Source organism: Maylandia zebra, linkage group LG16, assembly GCF_041146795.1.
Source record: "Maylandia zebra isolate NMK-2024a linkage group LG16, Mzebra_GT3a, whole genome shotgun sequence".
Classification (NCBI taxonomy): Eukaryota; Metazoa; Chordata; class Actinopteri; order Cichliformes; family Cichlidae; genus Maylandia; species Maylandia zebra.
Window position 1 is genome coordinate 2,027,995 of NC_135182.1, and position 20,528 is coordinate 2,048,522.

The 20,528-nt window shown below is 43.5% G+C and overlaps 1 protein-coding gene across 1 annotated transcript; it reads left to right on the forward strand.

Moving 5' to 3' along the window:
* The first annotated feature begins 1,135 nt into the window (after nucleotides 1-1,135).
* On the forward strand, nucleotides 1,136-17,389 carry prkag3b (protein kinase, AMP-activated, gamma 3b non-catalytic subunit). Its single transcript, XM_076874891.1, has 11 exons — nucleotides 1,136-1,413; nucleotides 2,901-3,005; nucleotides 3,104-3,185; nucleotides 8,515-8,573; nucleotides 8,797-8,842; nucleotides 10,936-10,990; nucleotides 11,338-11,464; nucleotides 12,025-12,190; nucleotides 14,256-14,293; nucleotides 14,526-14,672; nucleotides 14,924-17,389. Exons 1-11 carry the CDS (start codon nucleotides 1,327-1,329, stop codon nucleotides 15,038-15,040), a joined length of 1,029 nt encoding a protein of 342 aa, XP_076731006.1. The 5' UTR covers nucleotides 1,136-1,326; the 3' UTR covers nucleotides 15,041-17,389.
* The last annotated feature ends 3,139 nt before the right edge of the window (nucleotides 17,390-20,528 follow it).

Here is a 20,528-nt window from a genome sequence, read left to right on the forward strand (position 1 = left end):
GTTGACTATGTGTTTAGTGATGTTAGAGGCTGCATGTAAACTGACTACGGTGCAAAGTAGGAGATGGTTTACTAGATTTATAAATAGTTACTGGCCCAGTAAACTTTGAATGTCTCCCACAGTAGTACCAGCAAAGTCTTAAAGCTGTACTGAGCACTTCTTTCTTCCTGTAACACAGAAGTATAAAGTTCAGCTATCCTGGGAGAAGTTAAATGCACCTCATTAAAAGCCCTACATCAAAGTTGGTTATTAAAAATGTAAGCTAAAATATGAACATTTCCACACTTAAAATTTAGTATTTTAGTATTTAGTATTTATTTATTTATTGTCATTGTCAAGAACAATGAAATTGCGTTTGGGGCTTCCATACAACCCAAAAAAAAGAAGAAAATAATAAATACCCCTTAAAACCCAAGTGTACATATTTAACCCAGTGTGACTCCAATGCAATAAGACAATCCTTAGCAATAATGTTCGTAGAAATCAAAGTAATATTAGCTAATGAAGGTTGATTCTGCTCATCCAAGTCAAGATTAGCAGAATCAGCCTCTGGGATTTACTTACCTGGATGATTGAGCATCAAGACACATATTAGCTAATATCACTAGCAGCTGTTTCACAAGAATTGGAAACAAAACTAAAAGTAATGTAAAATTCTTTAAGAGTAAAAATGACACTTTGGACAGAGAAGTTATGTCTACTGTTAAAACATGTCTGATGATCTGATAGCTAATCTTAAAAACACACAAATAGTTCATGACATTGAAGCTAACGAATGTGCTGAAGTGCGCTGGTTGCTACCGTAGCTGGATGTTGTCATTGCTGTATCACCCACTGGTTCTCGAGTCTGCACTCAAGAACCAGTATAAATGTTGGCACTTTGGCTGTTTTCATGGAGCCAGAGGTGGAGGAGAGGATGGATTATTGGATATGCAGACATCTCGTACATACAAACTGCTTATTAAATCTGTGTTTAGTTTCCACTTTCAGAAGATGAAGTGACCGGGATGAGCGTCCTCTGCTCTGCTACAAATGTTAATAAGGCAATACCCCCCCACCACCCCCCGTCTCCACCCACTCTTCCTCTGTCCCTCTAAATGCCACTCTCACACTTCAGTCCAGATTTAGACTTCAGTCTTTCCCAGACTTTCTGTCCCAGCTGTCTCAAGCTTCACAGAGCAGTTTGTCTCCCTCTCAATTTGTCCAGTTTTCCGTCCTTCTCACCATGTCTGGACTCTTTCAACACCTCTTTATCTGACTTGGCAGCAAAGTCTCACAGCTCCTCCAGGTAGACAGTCCGTCACAGTGCTGCTGTCTGTCATTTTGATGCCCAGGGTTTTGTGGGTCAGTGTGATTCTACGTGTGCAGACCTCTTATTGCTGTTGTCTGCAGGCTATGGAACCTCTGGCAGAGGTAAGACACTGTCCTCACCCTCCACCTCGCACCTCGTGTGCTGCTGTTTGTTCTACGTGACTTTGAAAAGTTGCTAAGAAAAAACACTGGACCTACTTTTATATTACCTCAGATTACACATAGATAATGAACTGGACTGGGTTAAAAACACTACTGCAGTCTACAGGAAGGGTCAGAGTCGTCAACTGAGGTCTTTTAACATCTGTCAGACAACACTCAGGATTGTCTGTCTGTTGTGGCCAGTGCGATCCTCTGCTGTTGCATGCTGGGGCAGCAGGTTGAGGGCCGCAGATGCCAGCAGACTCAATAAAACTGATCCTAAGGCCAGCAATGTGGGGATGGAGCTGGACTTCCTTAAGGTGGTGTCTGAGAGGCAGATGTTAAGGATACGGTGATAAGGACAATGCTGGACAATACCTCCCACCCACTCCACGATGTGCCGGCCAGTCACAGGAGCGCCTTCACTGACATACTACCCATAATGCACCACTGAACGACACAGGAAATCATTCCTGCCTGTGGCTGTCCTTTACAGTGAGTTTTACAGTTTGAGGTTTAGAGTCAAATGTCAATATATTGAACCTCTGTAGTATTCTGGATAGCCATTTGTATATATTAGAGCTATTTCTTATGTTTTGTAACTTTGTAACGTACTGTATTATTTAATTAGTTCAGATTGTTACTGTAACCACACAGTTTCCTTAGGGATTAATAACGTATTCTGATTCTGATAATTACTTTATAAAATAATGTGCAACCTTGTTTACCCAACTAAATTCCAGGTGTAATCTGAAGCAGTGGACAGTCGGGTACAGACACCTAACTGAAATAGCGATGACTTGAAGCTTTAGGGTTCACCAGGTTGCCTGGTAACTGTAACACACATATGTCCTGAAAACGGGAAAGAAATCCGACGGGAGATGTGGCTTGTGTTTGCTGAATTCCCCATAATATTTATTCTGCTGCATACTTGATCCACTGTTTCTGGTCACTTTAGAAGTATTGAAACTGCAGTTGCTATTTTCAAATATTGCTACACGGTGGTAAATTTGCCCTGTTGCCCTTTTTTTTTTCTTTTGTATTTTTATTTTTTTTTGTATTTTTTTTTTTAAATTGGGATTGTAGATGGAGCTGTCCCAGCTACCGGTAAGATCAAGGAAAGATGGAGCACGAGCAAATCAAAACTTACCAGGGGCCAAAGAAATAACCAGAGTAAATGTAAAAGGTGGTCCAAACATCACATCATCACATCAGACGTCTCTGTCCAGGAGACTGCAGATGCTGTCAGCATCCTCAAACTCTCAAAACACTGTTAGACCCAAGCTTGAAGAACATATAATCTTTTTTTGTGAAAACATTATGATGCCCTTATAAAAAAATAAAAACCCTCATATAAATACCCAACATGAAACCAACATTTTTAACAGCAGTGTATATTATATTTCTTATTTGTCTGTGGCATAAGCAACACCTGCTCTTCTCCACAGGTCCAGACTGACACATTCATTTACATGAACTTCATGAAGAGTCACTCCTGCTACGATGCCATCCCAACCAGCTCCAAACTGGTCATCTTTGACACAACACTGCAGGTCGAATGTTCACAACACATCCTCTTATTCTGCCAGTAAAACAAGCCACAGTTACAAAACATGTTCATGGTTTCAGTGACTGGGTGTCTGTTTGGCAGGTGAAGAAGGCTTTCTTTGCTCTGGTGGCTAATGGTGTGAGGGCAGCGCCGCTGTGGGACAGCAAGCTTCAGTGTTTTGTAGGTGAGCCATACAGGGAGTGCAGAATTATTAGGCAAGTTGTATTTTTGAGGAATAATTTTATTATTGATCAACAACCATGTTCTCAATGAACCCAAAAAACTCATTAATATCAAAGCTGAATGTTTTTGGAAGTAGTTTTTAGTTTGTTTTTAGTTTGAGCTATTTTAGGGGGATATCTGTGTGTGCAGGTGACTGTTACTGTGCATAATTATTAGGCAACTACAGTGGGGCAAAAAAGTATTTAGTCAGCCACCGATTGTGCAAGTTCCCCCACTTAAAATGATGACAGAGGTCAGTAATTTGCACCAGAGATACACTTCAACTGTGAGAGACAGAATGTGAAAAAAAAATCCATGAATCCACATGGTAGGATTTGTAAAGAATTTATTCGTAAATTAGGGTGGAAAATAAGTATTTGGTCACCTCAAACAAGGAAAATCTCTGGCTCTCACAGACCTGTAACGTCTTCTGTAAGAAGCTTTTCTGTCCCCCACTCGTTACCTGTATGAATGGCACCTGTTTGAACTCATCATCTGTATAAAAGACACCTGTCCACAGCCTCAAACAGTCAGACTCCAAACTCCGCCATGGCCAAGACCAAAGAGCTTTCGAAGGACACCAGGAAAAGTATTGTAGACCTGCACCAGACTGGGAAGAGTGAATCTACAATAGGCAAGCAGCTTGGTGTGAAAAAATCAACTGTGGGAGCAATCATCAGAAAATGGAAGACATACAAGACCACTGATAATCTCCCTCGATCTGGGGCTCCACGCAAGATCTCATCCCGTGGGGTCAAAATGATCATGAGAACGGTGAGCAAAGATCCCAGAACCACACGGGGGGACCTGGTGAATGACCTGCAGAGAGCTGGGACCAAAGTAACAAAGGTCACCATCAGTAACACACTACAACGGCAGGGAATCAAATCCCGCAGTGCCAGACGTGTTCCGCTGCTGAAGCCAGTGCATGTCCAGGCCCGTCTGAAGTTTGCCAGAGAGCACATGGATGATACAGCAGAGGATTGGGAGAATGTCATGTGGTCAGATGAAACCAAAGTAGAACTTTTTGGTATAAACTCAACTCGTCGTGTTTGGAGGAAGAAGAATACTGAGTTGCATCCCAAGAACACCATACCTACTGTGAAGCATGGGGGTGGAAACATCATGCTATGGGGCTGTTTTTCTGCCAAGGGGACAGGACGACTGATCCGTGTTAAGGACAGAATGAATGGGGCCATGTATCGTGAGATTTTGAGCCAAAACCTCCTTCCATCAGTGAGAACTTTGAAGATGAAACGAGGCTGGGTCTTCCAACATGACAATGATCTAAAACACACCGCCCGGGCATCAGTCCATAGAACCTTAGAAAAACCAGTCTTGAGATATTTCTTGGCCCAGTCTTGACGTTTCAGCTTGTGTGTCTTGTTCAGTGGTGGTCGTCTTTCAGCCTTTCTTACCTTGGCCATGTCTCTGAGTATTGCACACCTTGTGCTTTTGGGCACTCCAGTGATGTTGCAGCTCTGAAATATGGCCAAACTGGTGGCAAGTGGCATCTTGGCAGCTGCACGCTTGACTTTTCTCAGTTCATGGGCAGTTATTTTGCGCCTTGGTTTTTCCACACGCTTCTTGCGACCCTGTTGACTATTTTGAATGAAACGCTTGATTGTTCGATGATCACGCTTCAGAAGCTTTGCAATTTTGAGACTGCTGCATCCCTCTGCAAGATATCTCACTATTTTTGACTTTTCTGAGCCTGTCAACTCCTTCTTTTGACCCATTTTGCTAAAGGAAAGGACGTTACCTAATAATTATGCACACCTGATATAGGGTGTTGATGTCATTAGACCACACCCCTTCTCATTACAGAGATGCACATCACCTAATATGCTTAATTGGTAGTAGGCTTTCGAGCCTATACAGCTTGGAGTAAGACAACATGCATGAAGAGGATGATGTGGACAAAATACTCATTTGTCTAATAATTCTGCACTCCCTGTACATCATCTGTCTGTAGCACTGAGCATGAGTAACATGAATCTCGATTGAAGCTTGAGCTCCCCCGATACAACCTTCAGTGGTTTATTAATTCTTTATAATCCAAGCCGCTCTGCAAATGCTTTTCCAGCTTGCATCTTACATTCTGCCCCTGTGTGTTAGATGGTGTCTGGGGTAGCTGTGCACAATCTGCTACTTGAGTGCTGTTGGCTGTGGTCCCCCCTTTATGAATATGGTGCTTAGGACCTGTTTCTGTGTGCAGGAGGCGGCTGATGGTCACTCCACTCCTAACTCTATATCAATATCTATTATTAATGATGAGCTGGGTTAAGGGGTTGAAGCCCATGCAGAGCACCAGTAAAGTAAATGATTGCTCAGATCAGAACACCTTGCCATTGGACTGAACAAGGTCTGCATCAGGGAAACCACGAAATGCTAATAACAAGTGGACCGCTGCAACAATCAAGGACAAGGACTAAAAACTTTTTCTGTTATACGTTTCATGGGAAAAAACATCACTAAATAATTTCATTTCCCGGGCACAGGTGCCACCCACTCATTTAAATTCCTCAGGCATAAATTCAAGAGCCTGCAGGGGTAGAACTTAGCGCACAAAGAAACCATCGCACACACTGAGCGTTTGCGTTGCACACGCTGCTACAGTGTCACTCCCACAGGTAGCTCTTTGTGCTCGCAGTGAAATCCTGCTGGCTTGAGTCAAAAGCCTTTTTACTGGTTTCTTCAGCATAACCAGTGACAGGTAACAGGGTTTCCACAGCTACACAGTAAACAATAACTGTTGATAATTAATTTGGCAAACTTTGTTTAACAAATTGTATTGAGCGGCACTGAATACTTGCGGTCGTGAAATGAAATTATCTGCTTGGATTATGTTTTCCTTGCACACGACTCGACAGAAAAATAATTTCATAATTGTATGTTACTATGCCAGTTCAGCCAGGTGCAGATTATATGCAAAGCATCTAGGAACGTGGATACAGTGGGGCAAAAAAGTATTTAGTCAGCCACCGATTGTGCAAGTTCCCCCACTTAAAATGATGACAGAGGTCAGTAATTTGCACCAGAGGTACACTTCAACTGTGAGAGACAGAATGTGAAAAAAAATCCATGAATCCACATGGTAGGATTTGTAAAGAATTTATTGGTAAATCAGGGTGGAAAATAAGTATTTGGTCAATAACAAAAATACAACTCAATACTTTGTAACATAACCTTTGTTGGCAATAACAGAGGTCAAACGTTTACTATAGGTCTTTACCAGGTTTGCACACACAGTAGCTGGTATTTTGGCCCATTCCTCCATGCAGATCTTCTCGAGAGCAGTGATGTTTTGGGGCTGTCGCCGAGCAACACGGACTTTCAACTCCCGCCACAGATTTTCTATGGGGTTGAGGTCTGGAGACTGGCTAGGCCACTCCAGGACTTTCAAATGCTTCTTACGGAGCCACTCCTTTGTTGCCCGGGCGGTGTGTTTTGGATCATTGTCATGTTGGAAGACCCAGCCTCGTTTCATCTTCAAAGTTCTCACTGATGGAAGGAGGTTTTGGCTCAAAATCTCACGATACATGGCCCCATTCATTCTGTCCTTAACTCGGATCAGTCGTCCTGTCCCCTTGGCAGAAAAACAGCCCCATAGCATGATGTTTCCACCCCCATGCTTCACAGTAGGTATGGTGTTCTTGGGATGCAACTCAGTATTCTTCTTCCTCCAAACACGACGAGTTGAGTTTATACCAAAAAGTTCTACTTTGGTTTCATCTGACCACATGACATTCTCCCAATCCTCTGCTGTATCATCCATGTGCTCTCTGGCAAACTTCAGACGGGCCTGGACATGCACTGGCTTCAGCAGCGGAACACGTCTGGCACTGCGGGATTTGATTCCCTGCCGTTGTAGTGTGTTACTGATGGTGACCTTTGTTACTTTGGTCCCAGCTCTCTGCAGGTCATTCACCAGGTCCCCCCGTGTGGTTCTGGGATCTTTGCTCACCGTTCTCATGATCATTTTGACCCCACGGGATGAGATCTTGCGTGGAGCCCCAGATGGAGGGAGATTATCAGTGGTCTTGTATGTCTTCCATTTTCTGATGATTGCTCCCACAGTTGATTTTTTCACACCAAGCTGCTTGCCTATTGTAGATTCACTCTTCCCAGTCTGGTGCAGGTCTACAATACTTTTCCTGGTGTCCTTCGAAAGCTCTTTGGTCTTGGCCATGGCGGAGTTTGGAGTCTGACTGTTTGAGGCTGTGGACAGGTGTCTTTTATACAGATGATGAGTTCAAACAGGTGCCATTCATACAGGTAACGAGTGGGGGACAGAAAAGCTTCTTACAGAAGACGTTACAGGTCTGTGAGAGCCAGAGATTTTCCTTGTTTGAGGTGACCAAATACTTATTTTCCACCCTGATTTACGAATAAATTCTTTTCAAATCCTACCATGTGGATTCATGGATTTTTTTTCACATTCTGTCTCTCACAGTTGAAGTGTACCTCTGGTGCAAATTACTGACCTCTGTCATCATTTTAAGTGGGGGAACTTGCACAATCGGTGGCTGACTAAATACTTTTTTGCCCCACTGTATATAATACATATCTTTAAAAGTGTCCAGTTTCTAGCCACAGAGCCAGCCTCCATGATCATTTTATGGTTGGTGTCACCAGCTCGGATGCTGCTCCTCCAGAAGACCATCGTGAGGTACACTGTGTTGGCCACAAATGGGTGATTAAAGATATTCAACATTTTAGGATTTAAGGACCACAGCTTTCCAAGAAAATAGAGCCTGCTCACCTCCGTCTTCTATAAAGCCTCTCTATTGGTCTTCCCATTCAGCCCGTTGTTGACCTGGTCACTGTAGTGCCTGTATACCACTATTACATCTACATCCTATTCCATAAGAGACACAGGTTATGTAGCTTTTCCCTTCTATTTTATGTGTAAGACCAGAGAGACCATCTCGCTGTCTTATATCTAGTCACATAGTCAGTCATCCATGATGGCTTACTGACACTTCCATCAGCATCAGTAACATCAGCTGGATGGTATTAAATTCACTTGAAATCAAAGGTCAGATCCAAGTAGATCCAAGACTAGTCTTCCAGTACCTTGACTACATGAGACGTGAGGTGCGGTCAATAGTTATTAAGCTCTGATGGTGTTGATTTAGTTAGTAAGGAAAGTAGACAGCATTTCATGCTCACTTGTCCTAAATAAGAAACTTCCAGATGTGTGTCAGTTAGCATCATAACATGATGAATCCATGTTCAGTACGTCCAGTGTCACTCAGGCTAAACATGATCTATATGTTTCTGTCCAGGTATGCTGACCATCACTGACTTCATTAACATACTACATCGATACTATAAGTCTCCTCTGGTGAGCTGAGTTTCTGAGTACTATAAATTTATTGTATATATTTAGCTGCTTTGTGTTTTAGCAGAAGAAAATGGATGGATGCTTTTGTCAAATGCATTCACACTGTGCTTTCAAATCATGTTATAATACAAAAACCATACTGATTAAAAAAATAAGTAAAAATCCTCCATCATGTCGGATGTTGCCATAATCATTGGATCTGAAATGTTTGGTTTGTCTGCAGGTTCAGATATATGAGCTTGAGGATCACAAGATAGAGACATGGAGAGGTCTGTTCAACGATGCTGTCCGCAAGCATGAAAGAATAAGAATTTAGAACAGCTTTCCAAAAAAGTTGTGACATTCAACAGGATGTAAATAAAAACAGAATGCTGTGGTTTATAAATATTTTAAATATGTTTTTTTTTTTAAATGAATCAATCTTTTCTTATTGGCTTGGAAATGTGCCCATTATACTGTTTATCACTGCTTCCACAAACATTTAGAGGTCATCTATGCGTATTAGAGACATTATTGATTGATCCTCAACAGTACAGCTCATGGAGCAACATGCTCATGTTGCCATCCAGATGATGTTTTTGGTTTTTCCTCCCCCTTAGATGTTCTTGCTTATTTTAACAAGACAGTAACCTCATTACATAGTATTCCAACAGCATAGCACTGAAGTAGGAGTTTGGGTGCTCCTGCCTGGATGTAGACTGGATTGATAAGCTCACACACACACTCGAATATCCTCAAGAGGATTCCTGCTGGTCTAGTGTTCTGTGAACAGGACAAAACAGCATTGTTCCTCCTGGATCTGAAGTTTGACTAATGTATGAACTCTCCTTTCAAACGCCCTGACATAGACCTTACAGGGATGGCATCCATGACAGCGGCGGTGGTGGCCAGGGAATTTTTGTTGATTTCGCGTTTCATTCCCCCCCCCCCAGTTCGTTTTGGAGCTTTGGTCTGCCATGGCTGACAGCCTGGGGGTCAAGGTCCACCAAACCACAGCATACCACCCGCAAACCAACGGGATGTGCAAGCAGCTTCACGAGTCACTCAAGGCCGCTCTCTGGGGTTCTCTTACAGGTTTGCGCTGCGCGGTTTGGGAAGACCTCTGGGATTCTCCAGCTGAACTGGTCCTTGGCCAGCTGCTCAGACAAAGACCTGAGAAACATGACAGAAATACAACAATGCAACCCATTCAATATTATTGTACTGTGAGATATGATATCAGATATGATAGTTATCTATTTAAGAAAGAGGGGGGGGGGGGGGGGGCAGGAGGGGGAAGAGAATAAAGATATGATGCACCAATGCAGACCAGTTCATTGCAATGGGTGGAATCAGTCTCCACATTCAGGTTTCTGGGCGTCTCTGCCCTTTTAAAGAAGGCTCACCAATGGCTGCACTTCCTCTGTGTCCTGAGGAAGAATAACCTGGACTGGAAGCTGGTGCTGGCCTTCTACCGCTCCTCAGTGGAGAGCGTGCTCTCCTACTGCCTGGGTGTTCAGCACATGGGGGCCACTACTGAGAACAGGAAGGCTGCACAGAGGGTAATTAAAACAGCGCAGAAAATCACTGGCTGAACTCTGCCACCCGTAGGCCATCGACAGATCATCCTGTCTCAGAAAAACCACGGCCATCACAGGTGATCCCTTTCATCCGGCCCACCACCTGTTTGATGCACTGCCCTCTGTTCTGCGCCTGTGGTCAGTCTCACAAACAGCCTTTTCCTCTCGGCCATTCTACTGTTAACAAGCACTGTCCCTCATAATGTTGCTGCTCCATGCACAGTGTTACAAACACTGTGCATGGAGCAGCCATAACTCCATTGTACATGTAGAATGACAATAAAGGGCTATTCTATTCTATTCTATTCTAAACCTGAAGGCTTTGCCTCCCGTTCTACTTTTAAATCCTAGGAACTACAAGTAAGCCTGCTGTTCAGTTTCTGAGTTGTTATATTTTAAGTTAAATATACAGTTCAAATAACTTGCTAATCACTACATTCTGTTTTTATTCACATTACTGACAGCATCCCAACATTTTTGGAAATGGGATTCTAATTCTTTTAAACCAACTATTCCCAAAACTTGCATTGTGGCCCACTGGTGGGATCTGAAGGTAGTGTGGAAGAGCAGTGAGACATTATTTACAATAATTAGTTGCATAAAAAAACTGAAGCACAAGAAGCAAACACTTGATCTTCGGCGTGTGTAATGATCAGGTTCTGATCAAAGGTTTGGCTGCACCACAAATGATGTTCATAGGCTACAATGGTCTTTAGTTTGGGAATGGCTGTTTTTTAAACATTTAAATGAGCTTTAGGCTGTGTTTCCAAGTAGTTTGTGGTTTGTTTGTTTTTGTTTTGCAGAAATCTATCTCCAGTACTCATTTAACAGACTAATCAGCATTACACCAGAGTCCAGGTAAGGCCAGCCCTAAAATAGATTTATTTAATTTAGTCATAATGTAGTCACACTTTATCATTTTAAAGGCTACAGTTCTTTTGCTTAAATTACACCAGATTTACAACTACAATTTCAAACAAAGTACAAAATATCAACATTTAGGGAATTTGGTATCTATTGACTTCCGACCAGTGTTCATTGCTGGAGCTAACTAATCTGAGCTGTGGTCTGCTTGTTAAAAGAGCTTAACTGGGCTGTTTGAAAGCCATATAAAATAATAAGCAGATGTAGGAAATTTACCATGGATAGCCTGTTTATTCTGAAATTCTTAAAATCCTAATCACAAATCGTGTTTGTCTTTTCAGTTTGTTTGATGCCATATACTCCCTGTTAAAGAATAAGATCCACCGCCTGCCAGTTATTGACCCAGCATCAGGAAACGTCCTCCACATCCTCACTCACAAACGCATACTCAAGTTTCTCCACATTTTTGTAAGGAGACACTTCTTGTGCAGCACACCGTTAACTTAATCCCATAATTTAATTGCAGTTAAAAGACCTGGCTCAAAGAAAAGAAATCTTTATTCTCCTGTATGTTGGTATTTGAAAGACTTCTTTTCATTATCTTTTTTTCCCAAATGAATTGTAATTTTGAGGGGCTACAGGTGCCCAGAAATACATCAGATATGGTTAAAAAAAAATCATGGTAAATTACTCTGGACCACTGCTGTGCTTGATAATGTTTGTTTTTCTTGAACAGCATTGGTCTTGAGATGCAGTGATTTCTCATGGCACATAGTAGACAGAGGTAGAAACATGTAGCTCCTTTGTGTAACGTATGATACAAATCGGAGCCTGGATACATCTGCATGCCCTCTATATGCTCACAAAAAGGGCTGTCATCACTGTTTGAAGATGTCTACTTTTCCATTTTAATTGATGCATTATATTTTTTCATGATATTGAGACTTTATATATTAAGAATAATAATAGTGAAATGCAAAATCTCAAAATCTCAATATATTATCTTTTATTATGTCTTTTCCCTTAAGGGATCTATGATTCCCAGACCCAGGTTTCTTCAAAGGCAAATCCGTGAAGTGCCGATTGGTACCTTTAAACATATTGCAACAATCCAGGAATCGGCTTCCGTCTATGATGCTCTGAGCCTTTTTGTGGAGAGAAGAGTGTCAGCTCTGCCTGTGGTCAATGAACGAGGTAGTTTGATATCATGCTAACTGTTCCTATTGATAGACTTAAGCTGAAAACTGCATTCTTCCTCCTGTATCTGAGGTTCTACTAATGGACAGACTCCCCTTTCCAGCACCCTAACATAGACTTTCCCAGGGAGGCTATGGAGTGTGATCCTTCAATAGTTGGAACACACCCTCCAGTCTCCCTTCTTAAAAATGGGAACCACCACCCCAGTCTGCCAGTCCAGAGGTACCGCCCCTGATCTCCACTTCAGGAACTCAGGGCGAACCTCATCCACCCCAGGAGTTGTTTAACTGCCTCAATGACCTTGCTCCTGAAGATAGGTGAGTTGTCCCCCGCATCAGTATCAGACTCTGCTTCCTCCACGGAAAATGTGTCAGTGGGATTAAGGAGATCCTCAAAGTATTCCTTCCACCACCGGACAACTCCTCCCACACTTGAGTTTGAGCTTCAGCCACTGCCTGAGCCACGTTCCTCTTGGCCTGTTGGTACCTTTCAGCTGCCTTCAAAGTTCCACAGGCTAACCAAGCCAGAGAGGACTCCTCCTTCAGCCTGGTGGCTCCCTTCACCTCTGTGTCCACCATTTGGTTCAGGGGTTGTGGCCACCTTGTGGCTGCAGCTCAGTGCAGCCTCGGCAATGGAGGTCCTGAACACGGTGAATTCAGACTCAGTGAATTGACCATCTCCCTCAGAATGTTACTGAAGCTCTGTGGGAGGTATGCGTTGAAGATCTCGTAGACTGGGGCCTCTGCCAGGCACTCCCAGCGCCAGGTCTGTCCAGCATCCTCCCCCACTACCTGATCCAACTCACCACCAGCCCCTCTCTTTACCCGAGTGTCTAGAACATATGGCGGCAGGTCTGGTGATACGATTACAAAATCGATTATCAACCTGTGGCCTAGAGCGTCCTGGTGCTACGCGCACTTACGGACACTCTTATGTTTGAACTTAGTGTTTGTTATGGACAAACTGTGGTTGGCACAGAAGTCCAAGAACAAAACACCACTTAGGTTCAGATCTGGGAGGCCGTTCCTCCCAATCACGTCCCTCCAGGTATCACTGTTGTTGCCCACAGCATGTCTTTATCCTGTCTTCCTTCTCTCACCCCAGCCAGTCACAGCAGATGGCCCCGCCCCTCCCTGAGCCTGGTTCTGCCGGAGGTTTCTTCCTGTTAAAAGGGAGTTTTTCTTTCCCACTGTCGCCAAAGTGCTTGCTCATAAGGGGTCATATGATTGTTGGGTTTTTCTCTGTACCTATGAAGCGCCTTGAGGCGACTTTTGTTGTGATTTGGCGCTATATAAATAAAATTGAATTGAATTGAATTGAAAGTCTCACAGTAGGACAACAAAGTCCCCAGGTTGAGCAGCCTACAGCACACCACCCAGGGACTCCAAGAAGGCTGGGTGCTCTGAATTGTCATGCTAAGTTAATGTTGTTATTCACCTGGAAAATTTGAAGTTTGCATGATCATGAGTCATCAGCAGGTAATCACATGCAACTAACTGAATTTTGTAATATATGAAAAAGCTTGATACGTTTACATTACCGCTCATGGTAGTCTTTATTCTCTTACCAGCATGTAAAGCTTTCAGTCCTTGGTCTTGTCATAATACAGATTACTAAAGACGATCAGCTTTTTTTTTTTTGCTATTTGACAATTAAAGGCTTCAACGCTTCAAGGCCTTCTGTTATAACATTTTCATGTGCATATGCTATACAGATGTAAATTCCATACAAAGCAGCAGAGGTGAGCCTAGCCCTGCCACTAACCCTAATCAGAGACCTGGTGGATGCAAAGGAGTTAAGAATAAAATTCTACCAATTGATTTTTGACAAGGCTGACAATAATGACAACAGTTTGTAAAGCTGTTATCAAGACAAACAATAGCCACATTAGACCAAAAACCTTCATATTACGAAGAGTCATAATATGAAGGTTTTTGGTTTGTTTGCTACATAATTTAATTAAAATTTTTTTATTGTTCTTCTTCAGTTTGGATGCATACTTTGGAAAAAGGTAAAACAACAAAAACTTACCTCATGGCCTTTCTGTGTATATCCTCTGTAGGTAAAGTGGTGGCGCTGTACTCCAGATTTGATGTTATTGTAAGTTGCTGTTTTTTTCCCCATGTATTATGTATGGTACATAGGACCCACATGTGTTACACTGTATATCTTCACACACAATTTCTGATTAAAATACCATAAATTTATTAAAGAAAAAATAGAAACAGTTAAATACTTTATATATAAGCAGTTAATCCAGAAATGTTATTATCTTATGAAAGTAAAATCAGTAGCTGCTAACAACATTGTTGGGTTTTCTTCTGTCCCTAAGAACCTTGCAGCCCAGAAAAACTATAACAACTTAAATATGACAATGCGGGAAGTCATTGCATCCAGATTCTGCTGTGTTGAGGGGGTCCTTAAGTGCTACCCTCATGAAACACTGGAGACCATCATCGATCGCATTGCACAGGCTGAGGTAATACAGTGCAGCCTGCAGTGCTGCAAAAATAATACTTATACACAAACTGCTGGGATACTTTTGGTGGCAATATGAGTCAGACGTGAGAGCTCTTGACTGTGTAATCAAAGTTAGTCCATTAGGCTCAGGTACATTAGGTAGATGCACAACATAAGTACTTAAAATACAGCTTCGATACTTAATGTGTCAGGGTGTACTGATGTATCCAGCAGAGTGGAGCTGAAAAATGTTATCTTTTGTTTCACCAGGTACATCGGTTGGTGTTGGTTGACAGTGATGATGTGGTCAGAGGGATTGTGTCTTTATCTGACCTTCTCCAAGCCCTTGTTCTCTCTCCTGCAGGCATTGATGCACTGTACTCCTAAGCAATGTTCCCTGTAATGTTTCATGTGTCTGAGCGAACACACAAACTCCCTGAGCAACAGCAGACGTGTGCACTGTGGTCACGCCAGCATCGAATCATCCAAGTTACATGTTTATTAAAATAATCAAATTACAGCATTTATGTTAGACTACTTTTAATTAACTGCTTTAGCCCACTTACAATGAAAATTTAAAAAATCTTGTTCATCACCTGTGTAGCATGTTAACACTATTGGAAGTAAAAATAACTTGAACTCCAATTTTGAAAACACAACTTTTTTTTTTTTTTTTTAAAAGCTCTGGCTTGTATTATGAGTCTGAGTCTGTGGTCTGGGAGAGAGTCTGTAACTCTGTCTGCAAAATATAATATATAATGACCAATGTTGGGTAATTAATTATATAGTTACTTCTTCAAAAAAGTAACTGAGTTATGCAAACAACAAAGTTTTTTGCAGCTGTTTACCTAAAAATGCAGCCAAGGCGTTTTTTTAAACAAACATTTCAAACTATTTACAGAACAATCAGCTGTTCTGCATCAAATCTGATGCCACACAGATTATTTGTGCCGCTCCAAAAAATAATTTGTGTCCACTATGAGATGAAGGAGAACAACAGCCTGATACCTGCAGGCCTGACAGCAGCAGATGTGTCACTGCTGTAACACCTGTAACACTCAGCAGTCGCCTCATTGTTCTGACACACAACAAAACTGTTGACTACACTACACACTAACTACACACTAACTACACAAGACAACACACTAACTTTAGACTCCAAACAGGCTAAACGTGGCAAATCTGTCACATCTCAAACACACCGTCACTCCTAAAACTTCCCCCTCCCTAAACATCTAAATGCCATGTTGCCATATCATTTTTTGATTGGTCCACGAGGTACATTTTTCCACCAATAGGAAAGGCTGGTTTTTTTGGTGTTGTTTTAGCTCACAGGCTTTTGAGTGTTTTCCTTATAAAACGCAGTTTCTATATAAAGTATAAACAACGACAGTATTCAGGAAGAAAAACAAACATTGCAGATATTTTATCATAACTCTGGTTTTACGTGGCCGATCAACACAATTTAAAAACTGGTATAAAGTCCACACTTTGTCCGTCAGTTGTTCCGTCTGTCCTGCTCACATCTCCAATGGTTGTACACGTTGTCATTAACGTGGCTTCACTCCACATCAGCCACGCCACTTTGCTCGCTAAAACACCGGCGTCGGGACATAAGGACGCTGTTAGAGCCTGTCAACCACGTTGATTAGCTGCGTATATACGAATGTGAATCGCATCATTGGCTGGAGCAGCCAGTCACGGGTCACTTACTGACGCACACTGCAAAACAGAATTGTTAACATATTTATTTTAATTTCAATTCAGGTTAGATTTTTTTTTGTGTGTGCAACACAGATTGGAGACCATGCCAGCAGTGTGCGATTGCACACGCAGCTTAGAGGGAACATGGCTCCTAAGTCCAACCCATGCTCTCCTTTGAGGAGCCACCCATCGACCTATTTGCCTTGAAATCCTTAAAGGTTTCCTGCTCTTTCTGGTGTTCTTGCCTTCCTTCTGAAGGCAATGGAGATTTTTTCTTTCTGGCATCAGTGTTCTAACCCTGCTATAGTCCTCCTTCATAATATCTCCTCCTAATTCTTTCAGTTTTCCTTTTCTGACTCCTAACAAGAATAATTGTGCTTATTCACTTAACTGTCTCATTGGGAACTACTTTCTTCAAGAACAATTTATTCTAAAACAGTTACATGATTTGAATGGTCTCCTTAAATCTTTTGCTTCAGCTGTCAAATACTGGCAAATTCTGTATCTCTGCGAATTTGTTGTTATTTCACCAAACAGTCAAGCAAATCTTCTGAACTCTATTCACTTATTAGCTCTTCTTCAAACTCTTAGTTTGACAAATCTGACATTAATACTCCACAAGCAGCTTCACTGTGTAATTCTTCCTCTGAATCCACTATGCCATCAGCATCAGCATGCCATAAGCCTAAACTTAGCACATGTGAGTACACGCTGTTGTGATTCTTCTGTTAATTTATCAAAAGTTATACTTTTTTTAAAGGAGTTTTGACATCTTACGATTAAGATGTAATTCAGATCTGTTTTGTATTGTTTCCATGAACAATGCAAAAGAATGTGCTGTCTAAGGCTACAGTATCAGTCAGAAACTTGCATCTATTCATTTTATGAGGCTTCCCTAATTTTTCTAAGAATGCCTTAAATACTGTTGGAAAAGTTCCAGGCTACTGTGAAATAATGTTTCATACTTTTGTATTAATCATATAATTTAATATGTCTTATTTCATATTTCTGATGTCTTTAGTTTTGTTGTACACTGTTAAAAATAAATAACAATTCTTAAATCAGTATTTGTGTCTGAACTTTTAACTGGCGCTGACGTTACATAGCTCTTACATGACTTCAGATAAAGAAGTATACTTGGTCATTAATATTAGTGATGCGATGACATTGTGAATTCCAATGTTGTACTATTCCCACCTGTGTCTGGCTGAAGAATTGGTTGGATAGGTCTTTATTCCAGGCAATCATATAATTTATATGAATGGAGATGACATGTTGTGGTGGTGTGGTCCCTGGCTTGGCTGCAGGGGAGGAGTGGTGCAGTGAGCTCAACGGGGCGGTGCAGGGGAGGCAGATGAGAGCTGGTGGCGTTTGGACTGATGACGGTTTTATTTTCCATTTTTTATTGAGGCAGAAGACAAGCGAAGGGTGCTTGAAAAAGCTGAGACTGGCGCTGACCAGACTGTGAACTGTCGCACAAAAAGTCACAAATAAACGTCACATCTCTGTGCATCAAACTGTGTGTGTGTTGACTGCATTCTACAAGTGGTGCCGAAACCCAGGAAACGTGGGGATGTCAGACCCACATGCTGCGCCACCTACCCAGCCTTTGCCGTTCCTGGCGGAGATGGCAAAGATGAGCCAAGACCAGGCGGCTGCCCAGCGGGTCTACCTGGCAAAGCTGCAGGAGCAAGCGGACCGGCAGACTCCGGTTCTGGAGCGGCTGTTCGGGGCCACTGTGCCGCTGAAGGCCCCTTCACTATTTGTGGCAATGCACCGGATGGGCGACAGGGACCCCCGGCTGGTGGACAAGGTGGTGCTGGAGCAGTTCATGGAGTGGCTGCCAGCGGAGAAGACAAGATGGGTCCAGTGCCACCGACCCGCGAGTCTGGAGATCGCGGTCACACTGGTGGAGGACCATCTCGTCGCCAAAGCAGAGGAGCCCGGAGGAGGCAGCCAGACACCGAGCAAACAAGCCCCAGTGCCGGCACCAAGGCACCTCCGCCTGCACAGGGAGAGTGGGCACCGGTGTTGAGCCCCACTAACCCATTCACTTCCTTTGTGCCTTCCCAGGGATTGGAGGTAACCAGTGCTGCCCCTGAGCCACGGAGAGTGGCACAGACGCCGGGGCAGGAATGCTGGAAGTGCAGCCAACCGGGACGCCTGAAGAGGAACTGTCCTCGGATGGAAGTAAGGCAGGTGTTCCGCGTCACCCGTGCCCCAGCACCCTTTCCCAGTCCAGGAGGGACATATAGCATAAGGACTCGAGGGGGTATACGCCATGCTTTGGTGGGCAGGGGCTGTGCGCAGACCCTCGTGCACCGAAGCTTGGTTCGTCCTGGGGCACTGCTGGTCCTTCAGTCCCGCTGCGCACCATCTCTGCTAAGAGTGTGGCGCAGGCACTGTTTCAGGTCATCTCCTGAGTTAGAATCCCGAAAGAGATACTGACTGACCAGGGCACTTCATTCATGTCTCGCACACTGCGGGAACTGTATGAATTACTGGGCATTAAATCTATTTGGACCAGCGCCCTCTAGTGGAGCGTCTGAACAAGACTTTAAAGTCCATGATTCGTAAGTTAATTCACAAGGATGAACGCAATTGGGATTGCTGGTTAGACCCTCTGTTATTTGCAGTGCGGGAGGTGCCCCAGGCCTCCACGGGAATTTCTTCCTTTGAACTACTGTTCGGCAGGAAGCCGCGTGGGGTGCTCGACCTGATTAAAGAAAGCTGGGAGGAAGGTCCGAGCCCCGCCAAGAATGAGATTCAGGGTCTTCCGGTCAGCATGTGACCCGAATAGACGCAGGAACAAGCTGCTCCGGTGAACTTAACTCCGCTTTGACCAGTTTCACCCCTTCAACTGCCACCTTTAAGTCGCTTACACTCGTAACTGCTTTTCTAGTGTTTTGAACACTTTTGACCCTTTCCAATGGCTGCTAAGAGTGCAAAAGCGAACAAAAAGGAGGACGCTAGCTTAACACTGGAGGCTATCACCACGCTGCTCCAGCAGCACTGAGATGAGTTGGCATCTGAATTTAAGACCTCATTTAACGCCCTCGATTCGAAACTGGACCAGGTACGACAAGCCCAAGAGGAACAGGCCGAGAGAGTTTCATCCTTGGAGCTTGCAACTGAAGACCTGAGCCAACGTGTCGCTGACCTTGAAAACACGTGTGCCGCTCTTCGCGAAGACAACAACCAGCTAAAGAACAAAGTCACTGACCTGGAGAGCCGTAGCAGGCGTCAGAACATCCGCGTCCTTGGACTGCCTGAAGACACTGAAAGTGGGCGCCCCACTCACTTCTTTTCCAACCTTCTCTGTGAGTTATTGGGCAAAGAAATACTTCAGTCTCCACCGGAGCTCGATAGAGCGCACCGCTCCCTCGCAGCGAAGCCGCCCGTGGGACGCCCACCTCGCCCGGTGATCATCCGCCTGCACCGATACCAGATCAAGGACCTCATCATCCGAGAAGCTAGGAGGAGAGGGAAAGTCGACTACCGAGGCGTGCCTATCCGAATTGTGGAAGACTACAGCCCCGAGGTCCTCAATCAGCGGGCGCAGTACAAGGACATTATGTCGGAGCTCTACGGGCGAGGCCTGAGGCCAGCTCTCCTCTTCCCAGCACGGCTTCGCATAACGCAGGCCAGCGGCGCCAGAAAGTTTTTCAGCTCCGTGGACCAGGCTCAACAGTACATTGAGAGGCTCCCAAAGGCTCCGGAAGCCCCGTGAAGAATTATTACTGATAAAACAATGGCACCAAATGCAGGTACCAAACATTCCATATAGGTATGGAGGCGCAGTCGGGATCCACGTAAGACGTTGTGTAACCCGTTCATGTGTTACGCCTGTTGTTCTGCGTTGTGTTCTGGCGTGAAAGTAAGAGGCAGGAGACAGTACTGGGTCTTTGGCTCTTTACTGCACATCTGCAACACAGAAATATGCGTTCGATCTGTGTGTGTCATGCGACTGCCAGTACACCTCTCCTCCGGCCATGCTGAAAGGAGCTGTGCCTGCAGCTTCATTAATGTACATTAATGTAATGAATCAAATACAACAAATTGTTTTAAAACATTAACTTAAGCTCTCAAAAACAAAAAGCACAAAATAAATAATATGTCACTGAAAAAACATCAAAACAACTTATAAGAACAATAAATGAAAGACTGCATC

Coding starts and splice junctions, on each gene's coding strand:
- prkag3b (XM_076874891.1), top strand. CDS start 1,327: ATGCCCAGGGTTTTGTGGGTCAGTGTGATTCTACGTGTGCAGACCTCT. Junction 3,186..8,514: donor CAAGCTTCAGTGTTTTGTAG/GTGAGCCATACA, acceptor GTTTCTGTCCAG/GTATGCTGACCATCACTGAC. Junction 14,673..14,923: donor ATCGCATTGCACAGGCTGAG/GTAATACAGTGC, acceptor TTGTTTCACCAG/GTACATCGGTTGGTGTTGGT.